The following is a 9,350-nucleotide window of genomic DNA, read 5'->3' on the forward strand; positions in this document are numbered from 1 at the left end:
GAGCACGCTCGGGGTGGCGGGGGGCAGGTGCTCCTGCAAGGGGAAGGGAAGGGGTGTGGGGCCGAGCAGAGCAGGGGGCAGGACGCCCAGGTTCCACTCCCCGCTCGCACTGGTCTCCAAGTCTAGGCGTCCCCGGGGAGGCAGGGCTCAGAGGTGCTCAGAGCAGCTCAGAGAAAAGGTGCTGAGACCCGTCCCTCCTCCCGGGGAGGAAGGAGGGTTGAGAGGAGCAAGGCTGCCGAAGGTCCCGCACTCTGAAATGTGATCCTGCCCCAGGCACCTCCCTGGGCCCCACCTCGCCCTCTCCAACCTATATATGTCACTGGTCTTGGCTGGGCACGGGGGACACAGGCTGACGCAGTCTGCCGTGCCCCCAGGGATCCCTGCGGATGGAGCGGCCGAGGCACCAGGGGATGGCGAAGAACACATACATGCGCTGGCGGCTCCCGCTAGTCTGCCTCCTCTGGGAAGTGGCCATGATCGTCCTCTTTGGGGTCTTTGTGCGTTTCAGCCCCGAAGCCGATGCACACTGGGAGGAAGAGAAACAAGAGATGAACCTGACCAGCGACATAGAGAACGATTTCTACTTCCGATACCCATGTGAGTATTTGGGAAGCCTAGTTCTGGTGCTGGCTGGTCCTGATCCCATCCCATCCCATCCTATCCCATCCTATCCCATGGCAGAGCCTGGCAGAAGCGACGTCTCCACCAATTGCTGGAAAGTCGGGCTCTTGCTTTGAGACTGGTTTGGGTCACACCAAGGAGCAAGAGAAAAGCCTCGTGGCCCTCCAGTGCTCTTGGGGCTCTGTCAGCAGGGTACTGTGACACCAGTACGTGACGTCTTTTTTTCCAGGAACAGGGCTGACGTGTTCCCAGCACCCTGCAAGTTTCGGCTTTCTGCCCCCTCTCTCAGCTCTGGATCAGAGCCAGGTTTTCTGTGCATACGGAGGAATGGCTGTCGAGATCCTGTGACATCTTCCTCCCCTACCTACGCCCTCCCCCTCACTAGTAAATTACCCTTTAGCTACTGGCATTTCAATGTCGGAGTCCTCCTAACCTTCCAGGTTCCCAGGGTTCTTGGGTCACTGCATCGTATTGCCACAGGGATTATTCAGGTGGTTAAAGGCGGTGCCTTTGGCCAGCTTTGATCTCCAGGGCTGGTCATCTTTGTGAGCCATTGGGAACAGGCTGCTTCTGTAGGCAATTGTTTCCAAGGAAGCAACAGGCCTGAGTCACGCATCTATTTAGAACATTTCCATTAAAAACACCTGCTAAATCAGAGGAGCTATAGAAACCTGTAGCTGCTGAGGATTAGCTAGTTCAGAAAAGGATTTGCTTACAGAAACCTGCTGCTCAGACAGCCTCCGGTTAGTGTATGGCCATGGCTGCCCTGGGGTCTGCCTTGAGATCTGCCCTTGGGACTAACCCCACGTGGGTTGACATGAAGCAGCAGCAGCGCCTGGGGGCTGCTCTTGACATGGATATGCTGGCAGGACATGAGGGGTTAAAGAAAGATCTTGTACGAGCTAAGGACATGACCTCTCTTCTGTCCTCATACCCTACCCCTGCTCTGCAGAGCCAAATATGCCCCCTCAAGTGGCTGCATGGATTCACACAACTAAATCAACCTACAAGAAACTGCTTAGCTCAGTTCAGCTTTGAATTACGTTTTTGTTTCAGACCTGAGGAAGGGCTCACGTGCCCAAAAGCACATTGTCTAATCATAAGTATTCTCTCTCTGCAAAGATGGACAAACATGGCAAGGCGGCCAAAGCCTGGCATTTTGATCCCTGTGTCCGTCCAGCACAGCTCAGAAGAGAGTGCAATGGTTGAACACCCGAGGATCATTTGTATTAATGTGTCTGTGACTGCTGCTGTCTATAGGACCTGTCCGCAATGGCAGTGGGATAGGAGTGACAAACTGAGAGGTCCTCTAAGCCCAGAGATGATTGGGAAGGCAGGCAGAGGGAAGCCTATGCACAGTTGTGTCAGTGGTGCCCATTGCCAGGTCCAGTCAATGTGACAATTCCTTCTCATTTTGAATCACACATTGATATTCCTTAATGGGTGACTCATCTGCTCTCTAGGGAAAAGGAATTAGATTCTTCAGCACAGGTGGCATTCCCAAAGTCCAAACACTTCTTCTCAATAGCAATGGCAATTGTCCTCCATCAAAAACAGGGTCACAAAACCTTTAGGGCATGGCAGCGCCTGGACTGCCTCTGAGTGATGCCAATGTTATTCTTACGAAGGGAAAACAAATGCAAGGGTTAGAAAAAGGCTTTAGACTAGGTGCAGTTTGAAGAAAGACCTATTTATCCGCCTGGGTTTGTACAGGGTCTAACACACAGTGAGCATCCTCTGTGTTTTTGGAGGGGACCCAGTCTGCAGCTTTAATTCTTGACCTGTGCATTTCTGCTTTTAGAGTAAAGGTGGGAATGTACAATGCAAACGGCAGCAGATAATTCTAGCAGTGTATTGTGCTTCTTACACTGGAAAAGAGAGGTAGGGAGAATAAATACAGCTGCAGAGAGAAAGTCTGTGGGATTGTATGGTAAAATGAGAATTAGGAAGACTGGTTCTTAGAACACGTGGAGAAGTGCATCTGAAGTGACCCCTACTGAACAGTGTCAGCTGCAGATCTTGTCTCCTTCCTTTTCTCACAACTCATTTCATAGGCATGGGGGGCATTTTTAAAAACAAGCAGATTAATCTGCCTCTGCAACATGGCGTTGCATTGCTGGAACCTATCCAAATGCTCATCCTTAAACAAGTTGCAAGATCTTGTAAAGCACCAAATGACAAAAGCCACGGCTTCTGCAGAACTACACCTCACCCAAATCCTCACCCAGCCCTTAGTGGAAGCAGCAGATACATTCCCACTGTCCTTGCAGGAGCAGATCTGGGGCTGCTGGATTTCAGCACAGGTTTGGGGTAGAGCAGGTCCTTAGTCACTGAATTTCCTTTGCCATGATTTTGTGCCCTCTGTGAGGTGCACAGACATTGCTCGCTATAGTGGTTGTAAAGGTTTGTGCACTGCATAATGCAGAAATTGCTGGCGTAGCTCTGTTGTGTTTACCTGTTCTACAGTGTGGGTTTGCTGGTAAGAGTCTCCTGTGGGGGATCCCAGCCTTGGGTCTCCTGCTCTTTTCATGGGCAAAGTGGCCTCTGGTGTGAGGGTTTGTATAGTTCAATTTCTAAGTATGTAGTATTTCAGCTCACTTAATTGCAAAGCGATGCTTATCTGATAGAAACGTGCAGCATTAAAAAGTACAGCAGGTTTACTGCACCAAGAAGTTCTTTCAAGAGGTTCACGCAGGTTTGGTTTCCCTCGGGGAAGGGCATCTGAGGGGCTCGAGTTCGCAGGTCTGAGAATGTGTGGGAAGAACTGGGTCTCTCTGGTTTAAGTATTCAAAATCTCACAAGGTGGGATCCTGCTCTCAAGGGTATTTTGCCACTGATTTCAGTGGCATTTTAAAAATGTATTTGTAAACTTCCCTTGTTCTTTAACTCTTCTTTCTCTGCGCCATCACCAGGACCCTGCATTGGATGGACCTACCCAAAATGACTGTTCATGTGTTTTTAACAAAACTTCACTGTTCATTTTACAGGACACTTTTTGAGTTTTTTATAAAAGGGGAAAAAAACAATCTGAATAGAAAAATGTTTTCCTTTGTATACTGCATTGATCTCCAGTGTTCTCTTGCATGCAGCTTTTAGTAAACATTTTTTACTTTCAAGGCTGAGCCTTTTAACTAAAAGCCAGTTTCTGAAAGCTGAGCCATTGTCAGACTTAGCAATGTGGGGACATGGGACAAACATATTTTCTCTTAAATTTCCCCCCTACTGCCACTGATGTGGTTAGTTTCCTTTCATTGCTGACTTCAAACAGCACTCACAGCCCTGATGTCCCCACAGAGCTGATGGTGCCTTCCCTCTGCACAGCTTTCCAGGACGTCCATGTGATGATCTTTGTGGGCTTTGGCTTCCTCATGACTTTCCTCAAGCGTTATGGATTCGGAGCCGTGGGTTTCAATTTCCTCCTTGCTGCCTTTGGGATCCAGTGGGCTCTCCTGATGCAAGGCTGGTTCCACTCTTTCAAGAGTGGGAAGATCCTCATTGGAGTTGAGAAGTAAGGAGGAGATGGGCTTTGGGATGCCACTTCTTGACTAGCCAGTGGAGGAGCGGGGATGGGAACCAAGCAGCTGGCAGTGCCTGTCCTTCTGTTATATGCAAATGAGTCTCTAAAATGTTGTCTTCCCTCCGCATACCTCCACTTGCTTTCCACTTTTGAGCCCAAATGTACTTGCCATTATGGTGGTACTGCTCAAAGGGAAATGTGAGACAAACGTCACCCCTTAGTCCCAAGCCAAGCACCATGGACACTAGTGCTGAGAACATACACAGTCCACATTATTTAAATAATTTGGAGGAAAGCACCTTTCTTGGACAGTATATCAGAATGGGAAGAAGGTCAGTGGGAAATCCAGGACTGGCTCCCAATCACCTATTCATCTTCGGGTGGGATCTCTAGAGCTGGGGGTGGGTAAGGGTGAGTTACAGAAGAGTATTTCCTCATTAAACCACAATTATCCTTCCCCTTTTCCAGCCTAATCAATGCTGATTTCTGTGTGGGCTCTGTGTGCATTGCCTTTGGGGCCATCCTGGGCAAAACCAGCCCCATACAGCTCCTCGTCATGACTTTATTTCAAGTCACACTTTTTGCGGTGAATGAGTACATCCTCCTCAACTTGCTTCACGTAAGGCTTTAGGCAGCACCCTCTTGGTTCTGCTCCTTCCTCTCCGTGTCTCTCCAAATTGTCTCCCTTTGCTATGGCTCCACCAAGCCACTGTCTTCATAAGCATTTGAAATGCAAGAATTCAGGCAGAAAAAGTAGACAGATTAGCAAAGAGGGGGCCAGTGGGGGGTACATCCCTGAGAAGGGAGATCTCCCAGAGTTTTACACACAAGTCTGGCAATTCAAGAGCACCGGGTCCCTTCACTGCAGATCCCAAGGCAGAGAGGGAGTCTTAGCACACAGGGCCAGTCATTCTCTTCATGCCTCAGATTTCCCTCGCATCTGTTTTCCCTGCTGGAATATGGGTGTTGTAGAAGGAAATCAAGTGACAAAGAGAACGAGATGTCTGCTGATGGAGGCAGGGTTCCTGCCCTTTGAGAGAGGGCTTGGAAGGCTAGAAGGCAAATAAGTTTCAAGAAGACCTGAGTGTGCACAGGAGCCAACCTGGCTATCACTGCAACCGCTTGCCACTGGGAAACTCCCCTCTGCTCCAATGCCTTCCAAGGGGGAGCTAAGAGGAATGCCATGGCCATGCATGGGACCAAATGAGCAGGATAAATAGCAGGACCAGAGCATTTTTGTCCTATTTTCCCATGACTCAGTGCAGTCTTGATGGATGGGTGGGCAGACAAGCTGTGCATGAAGCAAACCAGACCTCAGCTCCAAAACAAGTGGCAATTGCAGAAGCAAACCTCTGTTTTCCCATGGCTGCAGGTTAAGGACGCAGGTGGCTCCATGACCATTCACACCTTTGGAGCCTACTTTGGCCTCACAGTGACACGTATCCTGTACAGACCCAACCTGGAGCAGAGTAAGGACAAGCAGGGTTCTGTGTACCACTCCGACCTCTTTGCTATGATAGGTGAGTCAGCCCCCACCTCGGAGGTGCTGGTACATGCAGACCACTTGGCTGCAGAGGGCTGGTGCCTACCGTGTCTCTGGAAAAAACAAACTGAAACCAGGATCTGGGGCTGAGAAGCTTTGTACCCTGGTCTTCCACCTCTCAGGGCTACTCAGCTCCCTTCATCAGTGGCTGAGCTGAGATGGTGCCTGGGAAGACAAGGATGTGTTTTGGATCCTGCTCTCTGCCAGCCCCTCCTGATGCTGGTCCCATCATGGGGGGTGCAGCTCTGGGGCAGCTGGACTATGAGATTTAACTTCCCCTGTGCAGAAAGACCTTCTTTAGAATTTTTTTCAATCCCTGTATTCTCTCTTTTCCCTTTCTTTTCTCTGTCCCCTCCTCCCCATCCCACCAGGTACCCTGTATCTTTGGATGTACTGGCCCAGTTTTAACTCAGCAATTTCTGACCACGGGGATGCCCAGCACCGTGCTGCCATTAACACGTACTGCTCACTGGCGGCTTGTGTCCTCACCACAATGGCCTTCTCCAGCATGCTGCAGAAGAAAGGCAAGCTTGACATGGTAAGCTGGGAGCAGAGCACTCTGCAGTGCCCAGGGGACTTATAATGGGGTTATTTGAGAGTCCAGAAAATGACCGGCACTTGTCCTTTGCTGAACAGATAGGGTTTCAGGGCATGATGGTGCATCCAGCATCCAGGCAGAAACCCAGAGGCTGTATTGAATAAGTGAGTCCTGCAGTGTTTGAGGCGCAGGGTGATGCCCTGCATGTGGTGGACCTAAGTCACAGCAGGGACTGGACTTGCTCTGCCTGGAGAGCTACTGGTGGGCATGTTGCAGAGCCATGTTTGGCAGTGCTCTCCAGCAAGCTGAGCAGGGCCTGTGCGGCAGCTCATGAGCAATCGGGGGGCTGACTTGTACGTGTTATGTGTGTGGGTGACATGTCTCTGTGACAGCAGAGCTTGCATGACACATGGCTGAGACAATTTCCATCTCATCACAACTCCCCACCCAGATTTGTGGATGCAAAGAATGTGTGTGGTACGGGGAGTGGGAGTCTATGTGCGGCTGTGCTACCGACAGAGGCTGCCTGTTCTCCTCCTCTTGTTTTTTACCAACAAGCAGGAAAATGGGCCCTGATATTTCCTCTGGAAGAATTTTCAGAGCTTATTCTCCCACTTTACTATTTGCACCATCCCTACGCAATTGTAATCTCTCCAAGATGCCAAGACAGGGCGGTTACTTCTGCAGGTCCACATCCAGAATGCAACACTGGCCGGCGGCGTGGCTGTGGGCACCAGTGCAGAGATGATGCTGACTCCATACGGTTCCCTCATTGTCGGATTCATCTGTGGCATCGTGTCCACAGTGGGGTATGTCTACCTCACGGTGAGTGCTGCTGTGGGGGTCTGCAGCCCTGGTCCTGCTAAGTAGACCAGAAATGGATTCACTTCCCTTTGAGGGTCCCTGCTTTCCACCACCCCTTATGCAGATGCATTTCTGACTCTATTTACTGCCCCCAAAGGCTCAGGAAGGTTCAGTCTCCCACCAGGAGAGTGTTTGGAGCATATGTTGTTATTTTATCTTGAGCTTGGACCACATCTTTGTCTACAAGCCCTTAGCTCCTTAATGGGACACAATATCAGTGTTCCTTCTCTGCTTATCCCAGTCCTCCATGGAAGGAACTAATCCTTTCCAGGGCTGTGCTCATGTCCCCGATCTCTCTCTATCTCCCTTCCCCTCAGCCTTTTTTGGAGTCCAGGTTGCACATCCAGGACACATGCGGCATCCACAACCTCCATGCCATGCCAGGCCTTATTGGGGGCATTGTGGGGGCCATCACTGCAGCTGCTGCCACGGAGGATGTATATGGAAAGAAAGGGTAAGACAGCTTGAAACTCTTCCAGGAGAATAGATTTTACTTGGGGCTTCTTGGGCTGGGAGTCAGGAGCAATCCACAGCCCTTGTTAATTGTCCAGAATTGCCTCTTTCCCCCTCAAAAACATGCGATGCACTGGCTGTGTTGGGCTTACTGAAGTGTAAAAGACTCATCTCTTGCAGCTGACTTCTGGTGGCCTCAAAAAGTGAGCTATAAGGGGCACAGTGGGTGTGGAAGTGTTCCTCCCTCCATCCCTGTGTTGTTTGGGGGGTCAGGTAAGGCTGAAGGTCTGAGATACCAAAGAAATGTTTACATTTTGGGCTCATCCTAGGTAAAACTTTGCCAGGGGGCAGAGGAGAAGGAAGCAAGCGGTGTTCCGTGTTATTGCGACACTCTCCTGGTCCATTGCAGAAGAGGGATGGGGCTAGGGAGGAGTCCCCGTGGGAGCAGGGCAACACGGCTCCTCCAGAGCCGGCCAAGATCTACTGCCAGGAGCAAGCCGCACCATTTCTGCCCTCGGCAGGTTCATCAAGGCGTTTGACTTCACTGGCACGTACCAGACACGGACACCCAGCATCCAAGGAGGGTTCCAGGCGGCTGGCATTGTGGTGTCTCTGCTGATGGCCTTCGCTGGGGGGGGCCTTGTGGGTAAGCAGGAGGGGAGCATGGGGAGGGGAGGGTTGGCTGAAATGGAGGTGTCCACGTACTCCTGCCCGTGGCTGGATGCCTCCTTCCCACTTGTGTCACGAGGGTGGCAGCCTCGGGCTTGCTCATGTGTGGACGCTCTGCAGTAGGAGCAGGGGAAACCGGTCAGCCAAGGGGGGAGAGAGGTCAAATGGGGGGGACTTGCACCGAGCACCCCACCAGGGCCGTGTTTGCCCCCTTTGCTGGTGGGACGGGTGGACTCTGGCCACACGCACCCTGCCTGCGTCCCCCACGGCACTATGGCCCCCTGCCCACTGCCCTGCCTGCCTGCTTCCAGGGGCCATCCTGAAGCTGCCCGTCTGGGGCGACGCCGCCGCCGAGAACTGCTTTGAGGACGACATTTACTGGGAGGTGAGGTGAAGGGTGAACGGGCGGGAGTGGCCCGGCCGCCGGCCGAGGCGTTGCGGCGGGATTTGGGGTCACGGCCGGCGGCGGGAGCGGGGCGGGAGGCACAAGATGGCGCTGTCGCCCCGCGGCCTGAGGGGGGTTTGCCGCCCCGCAGGTGCCGGAGGACGAGGAGAGCGACGTGTACCACATGCACAACCCCGACAAGCCCGCCTCGCCCTGAGCCGCCCACGGCCCTCCGCCGCCCTCCGCCACGGGCGCTGCCTCCTCGGGGGGGGGGGGGGGCGGCGGGGCTGCCCGCCATCTTCCCTCCCGCCCCGCCGCCTCTCCCCCCAACCATAGGACCATGCGCCCCTCTCCTGGGGGGGCAAAGGCTCGTTTTCTCCCTGTCACGGTGAAGCACCCAGCCCAGCCTTTCTGTCCCGCTTTTGTAACATGCTGTTATGAATAAAATAAAGACGTGTTCTTCTTTCCAGGCCTGTGCTCTCTCGTGTGAGTGGTGGAGCAGGACGGGATGTCGCCCAGACCCCGTTTCTCCCGCCGGCAGCATGCAGGAGAGCTTTTGGCTGCTGGGGGTAAAGCGGAGGCGCTGGGATGCTCCCGGTGCCCCGGGGCTGAGGCGGATGCAGCAGGAATGGCCATGCGGGGATAGCGCAGGCTGTGGAGACGCTTGCCTTACAACCCGGTGCCTTAAAATACAGCAGCTGGAAGCAGCGGCCAGAGCTTCCATGGTGGGGGTTGAGCCCGTGTGGGGAGCACAGGCTGG

The 9,350-nt window shown here is 52.7% G+C and overlaps 1 protein-coding gene across 1 annotated transcript; it reads left to right on the top strand.

Annotated features, from left to right (window-relative positions):
- Window positions 1-386: 386 nt before the first annotated feature.
- Window positions 387-8,807, top strand: RHCG (Rh family C glycoprotein; the record flags this gene model as incomplete). Its single annotated transcript, XM_082488626.1, has 10 exons — window positions 387-597; window positions 3,943-4,129; window positions 4,607-4,757; window positions 5,511-5,658; window positions 6,053-6,219; window positions 6,907-7,044; window positions 7,401-7,537; window positions 8,058-8,182; window positions 8,517-8,590; window positions 8,742-8,807. The coding sequence occupies 10 exons, from the start codon at window positions 387-389 to the stop codon at window positions 8,805-8,807; spliced, it is 1,404 nt and encodes a 467-aa protein (XP_082344752.1).
- Window positions 8,808-9,350: the final 543 nt, after the last annotated feature.

Source organism: Vanellus vanellus (assembly GCF_965231255.1).
Source record: "Vanellus vanellus genome assembly, chromosome: 11".
Lineage (NCBI taxonomy): Eukaryota > Metazoa > Chordata > Aves > Charadriiformes > Charadriidae > Vanellus > Vanellus vanellus.